We start from the raw sequence: 14,264 nt of genomic DNA, 5'->3' as shown, positions 1-14,264 counted from the left end.
AACTGTATCAAACTTTATTGCGTACAGACTTTGGCAAAGCGAGGAGCTGTTCTTTTACTTTTTACTGTTACTGTTTAGTTTTCATTTTCCTCCTGGTTTTTATTACTTATGACAAAACTAATGGATAATATAGATGTATCAGTTAATCAACATTTCCTTTCTTGCCAGCTAAATGAAGTCCTAAAAGATGTGAAATATATCCATACGCTCAGTCAATTCAACATCCCTGCAGCTGCAATGACTGTTTTTGAGAAACGTGACATGTTCACAAAGGTAAGAAATAAGCCTGCTCCACTACACTCTCTTATGCACACCCACCTATTTCTGTTAAAAAAGCGACATGGCTTTCCCTTTAACCCTCTGCATATTCTAATTACTCTATATCTTTTCCCCACAATTGTATTCTTAAGTATATGAGCAGTTTGCAGCTGTTAGTGCAGTGGTACAACAAGCTAAAGCTGACAGTGTTAGAGGTGGAACTTCCACTCATCAAAGCTGAGCTGGAGTCCATAGACCTGCAGCTGCTAAGAGCGGAGTCAGGCCTGACTTGGCAAGATCAGGACTGCTGGAGCTTTATCAGAATCACAGAGCACCTTGTCCGAGACCTCGCATGTCGAGTCAGTGGAGCCAAGGAAAACTGTGTTACCATTCAGGGAGCGATGAAGGGGTGGAGCAAACAGGCCATGTTCTGCAGAAAGGACAACAAGAAAGGCTCCATCATGCAACTAGACGACAGGGCCGACTGTGTCAGCAGGAAGTACAGCTCCATGAAGAAGGACGGAGACTTCATACATCAGCTGGTGCAGGTTTGTATGGGTGGATTTATCATAATACAGACTGCACTGCAAGCGAGCACTAAACCATGAAACTTTTGGCATCGTTTTACAAGAGAAAGTTGTGAAAATATTTGTCTTCATGCAAATGCTGCACATTTAAAGTCACATTCACAGGCAATTTAAAAGTTTCTTTCTTTGCATGTTGTGAGTTGTATTGTTTGTGTTTAGCTTTAGATTCAGTTTCCTTTTGATGAGAGGACTCGGATATTAAAGCGTTTATAAAAATCTAACCTTTATGTTTTGTTAATCAAATTTAAAGATGATCATAATATATTTTTAGTTTCAATAAAAGTGATATTCTTTGAACTTTGAGTTATGATTACTGTCTTCAATATTTACAATTTGTTTTGCTCTAAAAATCTAAACATCTGATAAACACCTCTTTTATACGTCTCTTATCAGGAAAATATGGTCCTTTTCCACGCTGAACCTGCTTCAGATGGATGGCAATCCTACCTGGAGTACATGGATGAGGTGGTGGTGGAGGGACTTTTCAGCTACATCAGCCACTCTCTTCAATTCTTTGTGGATAACATGGAGTCCTTTCCAAACCAATCTCCTCTGTTTAAAGCTCAATTGATGCTGGATGGCACAGGCATGACTTTCTGTCCTTCAGTGGAACGAGATGTAGGAGACAGCCTCTATGAACTGGTAGAGGAACTCGTTGGAGATGTATTCAAGACTTCAGTGAATGTAAAGAGAGTTGCTGCTCATCTTAACATGGAGAGCTATCAGGTACTCTGCTCTAGATTTAAATGTTAAAGGTTCTCTACCTCTAGCTATTGTTAAGTTCTTCTTTAAATGCTACTGTAGATATGGATAAATCATGTCTTTTCACACAACTCTTACAGGATGTAATGGATGGCATGGTAGATTTGTTGGACCTGAGAAGGGAAATAATGGACCGAGTGGACAGTGTCCTGAAAAAAGCTTCAGAGTACCAGAGAAAGTTTGATATCTATGCCCATCTATGGCAAGATGACAGGGCTGAGTTTCTAAGCCAGTTTCTCCAGTATGGACGTGTACTTACAACAGAGGAGATGGAGACTTTTAGAGCAGACGTGCTACCCGACAACCCCCCTACAATCGATAACTTCAAAGAACAGGTCCTGAGAAAAATTGTCCTTTTTAACTTCCGATCCATGCTTTTTAATTGAAAGGCAATTTTTTTTTTTTTTTAACTTTCATTTGAATGTTGGTGTCCTCTTGATTTTACAGATTGATTACTATGAGGATCTGTATGCTGAAGTGTCCCAGCTGGAAGACTTCAGAGTGTTTGATGGGTGGCTTCGGGTGGATATCAAGTTCTTTAAAGCCAGTCTTTGTAACATTATAAAAAAGTGGAGCTGGCTTTTCAAAGAGCACCTCTTGACATATGTGACTAACAGGTAAAATTCATTCTCGCATAGCTCTTCAATGCAAGCTAAACTGTTGCATTGGTTGTTCTCACTTTTCAAGCTTTCCCACTCAGTCTTGACGAGCTTCAGCAGTTTCTCCGAGCCACTGTTGAAGGGTTAAACCGTCCTATTGCCAAAGGGGACCACAAAGGCTTTTTGGAAGTTATGAGTCTTCTATTGGCTGTCAGAGACAGACAAAACACCACTGACAACATGTTTGAGCCTCTCAGAGACACAATAATTCTCCTAGAACGTTACGGCGTAACTATACCAGAACATTTCTACTCTCAAATGGAGGTAAGAATAATGAGTAGAAGATTGTCTCTGCTCTTTTTTGTCACTAATTATCATGCGATAATAGGATAGCAATTGTCTAATATAAATGAATGAATAATTAAGTCATGAATAATCAGAGTACTTTCTATTCATTTTGTGCTCATTCAGACTTAGTAATCAAAATAATTCTCCTCACAGGAACTCCCGGAGAAATGGAGCGAGGCAAAAAAACTGGCTTTAAAAGTGAGGCATGACGTGGCACCCATGCAGAGTGTGGAAGTGATGGTTTTACGAAGACGATGCATGGATTTTGAGGTGAAAAGTCACTCACCAATTCAAATCTAAGGTTTAGTTTAAAAAAATCTGAGGAATTTTATGGAAAACACAGCTGTCTTCCAAATTATTGTTATATCTCAGCCTCTGAATAACCTACAGGAGAAACTACCACCAGAAGTTAGATTATATTGCCAATTACTGCCTTTGTTCTGAATGTCAGTGTATTAGAAACAACTATCATTGTGTATGTGTCTTGAAAATGATTTGACGGGAGTTCTACGTCGTGGTCACGATGTAGAAACATGCAACTATTGCATCAGGTCTAAATTAGTTCTTATCTTCAGCTGAATTCCATATGCCAAGTGTGGAAAATATTGTTAATTTATCTCCAGACATAAGTACATTAAAGATGCACCTTTTCTACTTTTCAGGTTAAACAAACCAAATTCAGGGGGATTTTCAGAGCAACAGAACCCTTCAGTTACAATGCAACAAATCCCTACATTCGCCTGGAAAAAGTAATAGTTTTGCTTCGTTTTCGAAGGAAAAAGATATTATACTCTAATGGACACTTTAAATAACAATTGCCTTGTTTTTTGTAGTCTGAAAAAGCAATCCGAGACATGGAGAAAGAAGTAGCAGAGCTACAAGAGTCCACAAATCTCTTTGATGTAACTATCCCTGACTACAGAGACATCAAGCTCTGTAGACGAGAGATCACTGTCCTCAAAGAACTGTGGGACATCGTTGTATATGTGCAGGCAAGTGGCCTAATCTATATTCTGTTCTTAAATGTCATCATTCTTGTTGAGATAGATATACAACTGAACCCTACCACACTACTCCAGTACCTAAATGACTTGACCTGCCTGTCCTCTTGGAGGCTTTCTTTGAATCTGTGAATACCTCCTCGCCCCTGAAAGTCCCCATTAGGCACCCTCAGCCCATTGACCTCTGTACATGTGTCTTTATCTATACAGAGCAGTGTAGAAAACTGGACAATGACCAAATGGAGGCAGATAAACGTAGACCAGATGGATGCAGAATTGAGGAGGTTTGCCAAGGTGAGGTCACCCACTGTGCTACATCACACCAGCTCATCTCTCCTGCTGTTTTGCAGTCATGCACCATTGCTGTTTGTAACAGATGCCCCTAATAACTAATTATGTTTACCTTCCTTCTGTTTGTGTAGGACATGCGGAAGCTCGACAAAGACGCTCGCGTGTGGGACGTTTATACTGGATTGGACCTTTATGTAAAGAACTTGTTGACGTCACTGCGGGCCGTGAGTCAACTGCAGAACTTGGCAATTCGAGAGCGCCACTGGGTGCAACTAATTAGAACAACACAGGTGCATAAATACGAATCGTAAAGCTCTTATTGCAGAGCAGCATTTTTTTTCTTGCATGACAGATATCTCAGACTTTATCTCATGACTGTAATTTTTTTAAACAGAGGGACTTCTTTGTGACTGACAATACCACCTTGGGAGAACTTTTGGCTTTACAGCTTTATTTGTTTGAAGATGAAGTTCGCCACGTAGTGGATAAAGCGGTCAAAGAAATGGCTATTGAAAAGGTTTTTTTCTGATATGAGCAACACATCACCAAACATGGCGACATCAGTAGTCTTTGAGCAATTCTCACCAACAATACTATGTATTTGCATGATGTTACTGTCTTATCTTAGATTGATATATCATTGTTAGTTTATACTATTTGTGAAAAAGGTAATGACAATGAGCAAAGAGCAAGTCTTGGGAATACAATTTGTCTTATTATTGTTATTAATAATAATGCTGTTGTCAATATGCTGTCCACTGTATATGTTTCAGGTTGTAACAGAAATAAGTCAGCAATGGGCATCAATGGAGCTCTCATATGAAGAACATTACCAAACCTCAGTACCACTACTGACATGTGATGAAGAGCTTATTGAAAAGCTTGAGGATCATCAGGTAGATATCTGATTTACTGAGAATTCATACGTAGTCTCACAACATAGAATAATGTGCAATAGTTGTGAAATACAAGAATTTGATCTCTAAAATTATTGTCAGTGGGAAAGACAGATAGTTAAGTACTGAGATGAGAAGGAAGGGTGGCCATGTCTGAGTGTCTTAACAGCACAGATGAGAGTAAAGAGGGTCCCTATTGAGTCCTTAGATTTACGGCTGCTGGGGAACACAAGGCATTGTTGCTCCATGGTGCTCTTTGAACGTGCACACCAGATGTATTGGAGGGTTACAGCCAGCAATTAGAAGTCCTGCTACTTTAGTGTCTCCATATTTGTTGAAATGGTTGGGTTGCCATGCCAATGAGGTGGAATGTGTTTTCGTAAAACTGATATATGTAACGATGTCTGGTTATCAGGATTTTGCTTTCTCTTGCCATAGTTTGGGTGGTAGTGTGATGTACTTAAGTTTTACAATGGACCGAGTCCTTTAGCTATGCTGTACTCATTGCTCTTTCTTTCCTTCTCTTCAAGGTTCAGCTCCAGAGTGTCTTTCTGAGCAAGCATGTAGATCACTTCTTGTTCCAGGCCGTGGAACTACAAAACCAGCTGACTGTGGCCGACACTGTGCTGATGGTCTGGATGGAGGTCCAAAGAACATGGGCCTACCTCGAAAGCATCTTTAAAGGCTGTGATGATATTTGCCAACAGCTGCCTGCAGATACACACAGATTCCAAGCAATAGATGCAGAATTTCAGGTCTGCATGTACACACCAATGGTGTAGCTAAGCACAGTAGCAGTTTTGAAAAAAAATCATTTTAAACATGAGGATTTTTTGGCTGTTTCAGGAGTTAATGTTGGACAGTGCTAAGACTAAAAATGTCATTGAGGCCACCAACAAAACACATCTATTTGAGAAGTTAGAGGATCTACAAAAAAGGTTCTTGTTTATTTTCATTAAACTTTAGTTATGTTGTTTGAAATTCTCTGCTTAATATTCCCGCTTCTGCTTTCTGTCAGGTTGGCTTTATGCGAAAAAGCGCTCGCTGAATACTTGGAGACAAAGAGAATTGCCTTTCCACGATTCTACTTTATTTCATCTACAGACTTGTTGGACATCCTCTCTAAAGGGGGTCGCCCCAGGGAGGTAAAGTTATGTAGGATATTCCTGTTGATTCTGTTTTGCTGAGTATTTAATGTGGTGCTATTGTTATGCTTAGTATATCTAAGTATATATATTTTTTTATTTCTTTTTTAGGTAATTGTGCATCTCTCAAAACTTTTTGACAACATGTCAGATCTTGAGTTTGCCAAAAATGACCACATGGACAACCCTAAACGTGCTGTGGGCATGTACAGCAAAGAGAGGGAGTATGTCCCATTCCAAACTGAATGTTGCTGTTATGGGCCGGTAAGATCATATTCAGTGTCAAAGACTGTGAATTAGCTATCACACTTCAGAAAATGACTAAGCCACTGGCCAAAACCCTTTCCATTAGGTGGAGGTGTGGCTTGCCTGTCTTGAAGAGTCCATGAAGAAGAGTGTCGGGGGTCACCTGTTTGACGCTGTGTCCGTGTACGAGGACAGATCCAGAGAGCAGTGGATTCTCGAATTTCCTGCCCAAGTTGCTCTGACTGGATCACAGATCTGGTGGAGTAATGATATGGAGCTTGTGTTTAGAAGACTAGAGGAGGGATTTGAGTCTGCGCTGAAAGACTACAACAAGAAGCAGGTACATTTCATGATGAGATAAGACACTAAGATTAAAAGATTCTGATTCTGAATTTTCATTTAACAGTAGGTTTCTTGTGGCTGGAAATGACAAAAAATAAAGAGATTTTTTTTTAATTTTTTTTTTTTATATATATATATATATATATATATATATATATTTACTAGAAATGCCATGTCCAAAACTATCCCTACCCGTTCTTGTTCATCATTTAGCTAAATCTTTCACACAATGTTATACCACTTTTTTCAGTTGTTTATATAACGTCAACTATTCCTACAACAGGAAACTCATTTTCCAAATAAAACCATCATTATAAACCGACCTTTTGCCCGGGTATAAGCTTAGCTGTTTATATTTTCCCCTGTTGTATAGTATGTTTGTATAGTAAATGTTTCACGTTTTTGTTTTCACCTTTGCTTCTCACCTACCATCATAATTACATCGGAGTCAGTGACCTGAGCAGGGCTTTTGAAACCTCATTGTGGCTTGTGCTCACAGTTATATGATCACTCTTGTCAGTTTCATCAGCACTACTAAAGGTTAACATGTCCTTGGCTGCTGTTTGAATAATCTCTCTCTCGTCCCCCAACCCACTGCGCTGCAGTGATTGGGTCTGCTGTCAAACAAGAGCTGGGACAAATTACATCTCGGGATGTTTTAGTTAAAACAAAAACTTTAAATTACACTGGTTACATATTCATATGCTACCTGTGTTTAACATTCTGCCTGGATTTTATATTTAATTACTTTTGACTGCTATTGGTATTGGTGAGACACTAAACTTTACCCAAGCAATACATTATATTTCTATCAATTCAGACACATTTTCTAAATTTGTTTTGCATTTTCCTCTTGTGATTTCCTGTGTGTGCTTTAAGTCTATCTTTCTTTCTTCAGATTTCTCAACTGAACTTGTTGATTGGCATGCTGCTGGGAGAGCTGAGCCCAGGGGACAGACAGAAGATCATGACTGTCTGTACTATTGATGTGCACGCCAGAGACATTGTTGCCAGTCTCATTGCTCAAAAGGTTGGCACAAAGTAATTCTTACACCATGACTTTAGTGCAATTGAGCTAGATATACAACAAGATTTATGTTTTGCACACGTGTGAAAGGGAATATGATTTGTTTTCAAATTAACTTCTTCATTTGAAATGGATGTTTTGCAAAAAGTAAAATTCTCAGATTTTAGATTAAAAGTTGATTAAATAACACAGGAAACCTGAAAATGAACATTATAGTTCATGATTGTTTAGATAATGAATTTGATTGCAAAAGAAAAACAACAGAGGCACTGCTTTTGTTTCACTAGAATGGATAGTTTTAATGATAGCTCATAGGCTTGGACTGAAATGAGACATTGTAGCTGTGATCATCATCATACCACCTGTGTACCATGTTTATTTGATGTGTGTTCACAGGTTGCCAACTCACAGGCGTTCCAGTGGCTTTCCCAGCTTCGACATTGCTGGAATGAGGAGCGTCACCACTGCTACATCAACATCTGTGATGCGCAGTTCCTTTACTCATATGAGTATCTTGGAAATACACCACGTCTGGTTATCACTCCCCTCACGGACAGGTAAGTCATCAGTTTGTAGTCCACATACATTAAATCCACATAGGTTCACAACATGGTTGCTAAACAGCACACCTGTGTTTCTCTTTGTACCACTGTCAAGTGTAGATGCTACATCACCTTGACCCAGTCACTCCACTTGACCATGAGTGGAGCCCCCGCAGGCCCTGCTGGAAGTGGGAAGACTGAGACAACAAAGGATCTCGGCAGAGCTATGGGTGTCATGGTGTACATCTTCAACTGCTCTGAACAGATGGACTACAAGGTAAGTTTGACGGATCAGAGGTTGAGATGATTACTTTTAGTCATTTTGTTTTTGTGATGATTAAGAAGGTTAAAAATAAAATTTCTGCTTTGTTCACGTGGAGTCGATTGGAAATATATATAAGGGCCTGGCCCAGACTGGAGCATGGGGCTGCTTTGATGAATTCAATCGTATCCCTGTGGAAGTTCTGTCAGTTGTGGCAGTACAGGTCAAAACTATTCAGGACGCCCTTCGCTCTAAAAAGAAACGGTGAGTAACCGAGGCTGATTACTCTGAATTTTCTTCATGGAACTGTGTCCTTTCAAAGATTAGTTAATCTTTTATGCCATCTCTCAGGTTCCTGTTCCTTGATCAGGACATTGTCTTAAAAAACTCAGTAGGGATTTTCATCACGATGAACCCTGGCTATGCAGGCAGGGCAGAGCTACCTGAGAACCTCAAGACTCTTTTTAGGTAGGAAAGATTAAGAAATCTTGTGTATCATGTTCCTTGATTGAAATTAAAGTTCATTGTGTGCCTTGACTGTGTCCTCCTACAGGCCTTGTGCTATGGTGGTACCTGACACTGAGCTAATTTGTGAAATAATGTTGGTGGCAGAAGGCTTCCGTGGGGCTAAGCTCTTAGCCAGGAAGTTTACTGCTTTGTACAGTCTCTGCAAAGAGCTGCTCTCCAAGCAGGTAGGAAAAAAAGAACAGAGTGCGTGAATTACCAATCTGTTCAGCCATATCTCAGAAGCAGAGTCAAACATGAAATCATTAAATAAATCTACACTTACCATAAATCTCATGATATTTGTAAATTAAACTCCCGTTTGTCTTTTAGGATCATTATGATTGGGGTTTACGTGCTGTTAAGTCTGTTCTGGTTCTGGCCGGGGCACTGAGAAGAAGAGACAAAACAAGGCCAGAGAACCAGGTGACTTGATATTTGCATCTCATGTTATTTCCATGTAAAAAAAAAAAAAAAAAGAGCCTATGTTAATTTCTTAGGTGCTGATGCGTGCACTCCGGGATTTCAACATGCCTAAAATTGTGACTGAGGATGTGAGTATCTTCTTGGGACTGCTTGGAGACTTGTTCCCCGGCTTGGAGGTGGAAAGAGAAAGAGACTTCGAATTTGAGAAGTCCGTCCGAGACACCACGCTGGAGCTCCGACTTCAGCCTGAGGAGACATTTATCCTCAAGGTTTGACATGAAATTGTGTAAAACTGCCTGAAAAATTGCCGGATCCTCTTGTAAACATATTTACTTTCGTCAGGTGGTGCAGCTGGAGGAACTCATGACAGTGCGTCACTCTGTCTTTGTTGTTGGAAATGCAGGGACCGGGAAAAGCCAGGTTTAGTTTTCTATTTTAAAGGTTGTGAAGTTAGATACTCTCCTTCATTTTGTAACAGATGTCAAATGTGAGGTACTGACTTTTTCAACAGATCTTGAGAGTTCTTCATAAAACCAATGTAAACTTGAGGAGGAAACCAGTCTGGAATGACCTCAATCCAAAGGCGATAGACCGAGATGAACTATTTGGTTTCATTCATCCTGCAACACGGGAGTGGAAAGATGGTAAACAGACCTGAATTTAAAGGCACACGAAGCAACAATTTTCAGTTTCTGTTTGCCATCAGAATTTGGTCTTGACACAGCCAAATACTAAGAAACACGGAAAATACCGGCAAAGGGTAGACAAATACCACCTCACCTCAAATCTACTGGGTGGGATAACTTTTGAATGAGTCTATTTGTTGTTTTATAATGAAAACTATTCTTTGTCTGCCTTTTAGATCACGATAACAAAATTAGAAGAGAACTATGTGTTTCTACTCACATGTGTAAATCGCGCTTACACTTTGCAATCTCTATCTCTGTGCAAGGTCTGCTTTCATCACTGATGCGAGAGCAGGCAAACATCTCCCACCTTGGGCCTAAGTGGATTGTGTTGGATGGAGACATTGATCCGATGTGGATTGAATCACTCAACACAGTGATGGATGATAACAAGGTACCTCCCTCCTGTTCACTCATACACTATTGTGCAACACATAGCAACCAAGGTGGTATATACAGAAAAAGATGTCTCATTCCCCCTCCTTCAGCAATCACTTCCTGGAGTGAAAGTGCTCGGGGGTTATTTTTTTCAGAACAATTAATCACGTCACAGCGATCTTGTGCCTTTGAAATAGTCCAAAGCAAGTTTGTCTGACCTGATCAGATATGGAGTGTTTTTTTTCTTACTTTTTTTAATATAATGCTTCATAATCTATATTAGGTCCTGACTTTAGCCAGTAATGAGCGAGTACCACTCACCTCATCCATGAGACTGGTGTTTGAAATCAGTCACCTTAGGATGGCCACTCCTGCCACTGTATCCAGAGCGGGAATACTCTATGTAAACCAACAGGACTTGGGCTGGAACCCGTGAGTTACAGAGAATCATTCATCTGTTGATATTCACATAATCTCAAATAGGTTTCTAGTATGAGGCTGCTTTTGCATTATCTTCTGTGTCTTGGATTGTTGCCCAGGTACGCTGCCAGTTGGATTGATCAACGAGAACGCCAGACAGAAAGAGCTCACCTCACCATATTGTTTGAGAAATACGTTCCACTTTGTCTAGAAAAGATGAAAAACACTTTCAAGACAATTACTCCCATCCCAGAGATCTCTATGGTGCAGGTGCACGCCACACAAGCATACACAGTGTATTTCTTTCTTCTTTGTAAGTCTTCACAGTTGGAAGATTGCAATATAATAATAAATTTTCTTCTCATTCAGACACTCTGCATTTTGCTTGACTGCCTTCTGACACCAGAGAATATTCCGTCAGAGTCGCCTCGTGAAATCTACGAGACCTATTTCACCTTTGCCTGCATCTGGGCTTTTGGGGGGGGCATCTGCCAAGATCAGGTATTTGTTTAATTTAGTTCAAGTGAACAAAGTAAAGTATGCTATCACGAGCCAAAGTATATTTTACATATTAAGATGTACAGTGACAATGACATTCTCTTTGTATTTGTAGAGATATTTTGTGTATGATATTGAATTTTTTTTTTTTTTATTCAGCTCCATGATTATCGGGTAGAGTTCAGTCAATGGTGGACCAAAGAAATGAAGACTGTGAAGCTGCCAGCACAGGGGACAGTTTTTGACTACTACCTTGACCATCAAAGCAGGCGCTTCCTGCCCTGGAGTGACATTGTGCCGCAGTTTGCAATGGAAACTTGCACAGCAGTTCAGGTGAGAACTTAAAAACTACTGTAACTATGACATTGATGGGCCCTGGTGAAAGAAACACAAACTTTTGAAAATGGTTTGACAAATAGTCGCGATGACAAGAAGCAAAATAACCAAAATGAACAATATAGGGATATTACAAATGTACGCATGCCTCAATGAACATAATAAGTGAGGGTAAAGTCAAATCATGAGGTTATGGCAGGGGTGCTGGAATGGATGATAGGCTTGCCACTGTGTCTGATTACCATCTACCACTCCCTGTACCAGAGTGTGTGGGGGTGAAGGCATGAGCAACAAGGCTTGAGCTATCACCCACGCTCTTTTGTCTTTCTTTATGCTCCTGCATACAGCTGTGAATGCTCCAAAGGCTCTTGCTGAGCCATAATTAGTGGGGTTTTGTTCTGAGCAAATGATGCTATTATGACAGAATAGTTGTGGTGTTCTGAGGAAATACAAGAAATTATAAATCACATACAATTCACTGAACACATGTCTGTCAATAAATCACAATCAAAGAAAGCCATAATAACCATGTTTCTGTTCTGTGTCTTCCTGCTGTTTCCATGATTGCAGGCTGTTCTGGTGCACACAGCAGAGACTGTGCGTCTGTGCTACTTCATGGACTTGTTGCTGGAGAGGAGGCAGCCGGTGATGCTTGTGGGGAATGCTGGAGTGGGAAAGACTGCACTTGTCGGGAACAAGTTAGACTCTCTGCCAGAGAGTTACATGACCTCAAAAGTACCCTTCAACTACTACACTACCTCCCTCACATTGCAAGGTGAATATTTTTGGATTGTTCTGTGGTGCGCATTAGAACTTCAAGACAACTGTAGCACCATCTGCTGGTAATTATTAGACTCGGAGAGGGAGATGGGAATAAAACTTTATCCTCATGCTTTATCGCTGTTATCTTACTCAGAAATCCTCCCATTTCTAAAGCTCGTTTTAATCATGCTGCCTGTTATAAATTTTTTAAATTCTATTTAACAGCAAAGCATATTTTGGTTGAGTTGAATTCTCTGTGTTGTTGTTGCTTTGTCTTGCAGAGATCCTAGAGCGACCATTAGAGAAAAGAGCAGGCAGATGCTACTCCCTTGTAGGCAACAGAAGGCTCATCTACTTTATAGATGACATGAACATACCAGCTGTTGACCACTATGGAACAGTACAGCCTCATGCACTTATACGCCAGCATCTGGATTACGGGCACTGGTGAGAAGGCCATCACACCCCAAGTCAGATCCAGTATAGTCCGTTAATCTGTGCGCCGTGACACTGAGTAATCTGAGATCCTACATTTTGATAAAGAAAAAGCTTCTCCACAACCCACAAACAAAAAATATTCCAGAACAGACAGACATGCAATAATAGCAACACACAACTTTTACACTATATCAGGTTAATTGTATATAAATAAACTGTATAAGAATAAATTGGGAGTGTTAATTTTCCAGTTGTGGGACTCTCTTGCGAATTTATTCATTCTTTGAAACATTCTTTATTTTCCTGTCTTCTGTAGGTACGGCAGACAAAAACTGACCTTAAAAGAAATACAAAACACTCAGTATGTTGCTTGTATGAATCCAACTGCCGGGAGTTTCACTATCAACCCCAGGTTACAGGTATGTTTGTCAGTAAAACGGCCCTTTTTCATTCCTGAAGTTAGCTTTAAAATACTATTCAAGGATCATTTATTTTTTACTACAAATCAGATGTGTTCAGATGGTAAAACGGAGTCTGAAATATAGTTTGTCTTTGAATAAGATGAGAATATCATGGCCAAAGTAGAATTCATGAAAATGTTGCCAGTATAACATTTTTAAATGATGATAATGATTCTAGTTCATCTTTAACTTTTATAGTTGTTTTTGGTAATTTTTTTTGTGAATGAATTTAACTCAAAACATACAAAAATAACACACACCTAATAGTATAATTATGAAAATATAATTTTTCATCAGCGCATGAAGTGACATATTTAGATATATTATTTCTAGAAAAGCCCATCAGCTATGCATGCAACAGATGTGTTCGAAGTTCCGGCACTCAGAGTTCATCCTTGAAAACGTTGTATACACTGCTATGCATTTTCTAAAAGAGCATTGTGCCTTATCTCCCATCAGAGACATTTTTCAGTGTTAGCAGTGAACTTTCCTCCATCTGAGGCTCAGACGTCAATCTACAGTCAGATCTTGTGTGGTCACCTGAAACAGCAGCTTTTCAGTCCGATGGTCCAGAAGAGTGTTGCAGCTGTGGTCCAAGCTGCTATAACTCTTCATCACAAGATGGTTCACAACTTTCTGCCTACAGCCATCAAGTTTCACTACATTTTCAATCTTCGAGACATGTCTAATGTCTTTCAGGTAGTGCTCATACTAGTCACATACTACCACTGGAGTTATGAGTGATTTAACATATAATTGATTATTTTGTTTCTTAAGGGCATCGTTTTATGTGGGCCTGAGAGTGTGGAGGAAAACATTGACATGGCATTGTTATGGCTCCACGAGTCCAGCAGAGTGTACTCAGACAGACTCAAAGATATCAAAGACGTGCAACTTTTCCGGAAGATCCAAATGGAGACTGTGCATGAATGCTTTGAGGTGGAATGCAGATTATATATCTAAAAAAAAGGAGAGAATAAAGGGCTTTTCTTCATCTGCAGACTAGGACATTGACCGAAAGAGTTATGCTTGTCCTCTCCCAGGGAGTG

General features: G+C 39.8%; 3 protein-coding genes across 3 annotated transcripts; all 3 read left to right on the top strand.

Annotated features, from left to right (window-relative positions):
- Positions 1-413: 413 nt before the first annotated feature.
- Positions 414-5,524, top strand: LOC142380586 (dynein axonemal heavy chain 11-like). The gene is made up of 13 exons (XM_075466498.1): positions 414-806; positions 1,239-1,571; positions 1,688-1,942; positions 2,055-2,224; positions 2,308-2,530; positions 2,708-2,824; positions 3,217-3,303; positions 3,388-3,546; positions 3,766-3,849; positions 3,978-4,136; positions 4,241-4,363; positions 4,620-4,742; positions 5,273-5,524. The coding sequence occupies exons 1-13, from the start codon at positions 414-416 to the stop codon at positions 5,522-5,524; spliced, it is 2,478 nt and encodes an 825-aa protein (XP_075322613.1).
- A 70-nt stretch (positions 5,525-5,594) lies between these two features.
- LOC142380585 (dynein axonemal heavy chain 11-like) lies at positions 5,595-9,511 on the top strand. Its single transcript, XM_075466496.1, has 12 exons — positions 5,595-5,680; positions 5,761-5,887; positions 5,999-6,151; positions 6,240-6,473; positions 7,374-7,505; positions 7,899-8,059; positions 8,165-8,321; positions 8,425-8,570; positions 8,658-8,774; positions 8,860-8,998; positions 9,144-9,236; positions 9,311-9,511. Exons 1-12 carry the CDS (start codon positions 5,595-5,597, stop codon positions 9,509-9,511), a joined length of 1,746 nt encoding a protein of 581 aa, XP_075322611.1.
- Positions 9,512-9,800: 289 nt separating this feature from the next.
- LOC142379932 (dynein axonemal heavy chain 11-like) lies at positions 9,801-14,256 on the top strand. Its single transcript, XM_075465329.1, has 11 exons — positions 9,801-9,880; positions 10,189-10,316; positions 10,584-10,732; positions 10,840-10,990; positions 11,090-11,221; positions 11,378-11,551; positions 12,125-12,329; positions 12,598-12,763; positions 13,071-13,173; positions 13,675-13,914; positions 13,993-14,256. Exons 2-11 carry the CDS (start codon positions 10,206-10,208, stop codon positions 14,176-14,178), a joined length of 1,617 nt encoding a protein of 538 aa, XP_075321444.1. The 5' UTR covers positions 9,801-9,880; positions 10,189-10,205; the 3' UTR covers positions 14,179-14,256.
- The last annotated feature ends 8 nt before the right edge of the window (positions 14,257-14,264 follow it).

Source organism: Odontesthes bonariensis, chromosome 5, assembly GCF_027942865.1.
Source record: "Odontesthes bonariensis isolate fOdoBon6 chromosome 5, fOdoBon6.hap1, whole genome shotgun sequence".
In the NCBI taxonomy this organism is placed as follows: domain Eukaryota; kingdom Metazoa; phylum Chordata; class Actinopteri; order Atheriniformes; family Atherinopsidae; genus Odontesthes; species Odontesthes bonariensis.
Note: the sequence above shows the minus strand (reverse complement) of the source record. Positions and strands in the feature narration are given on the sequence as shown.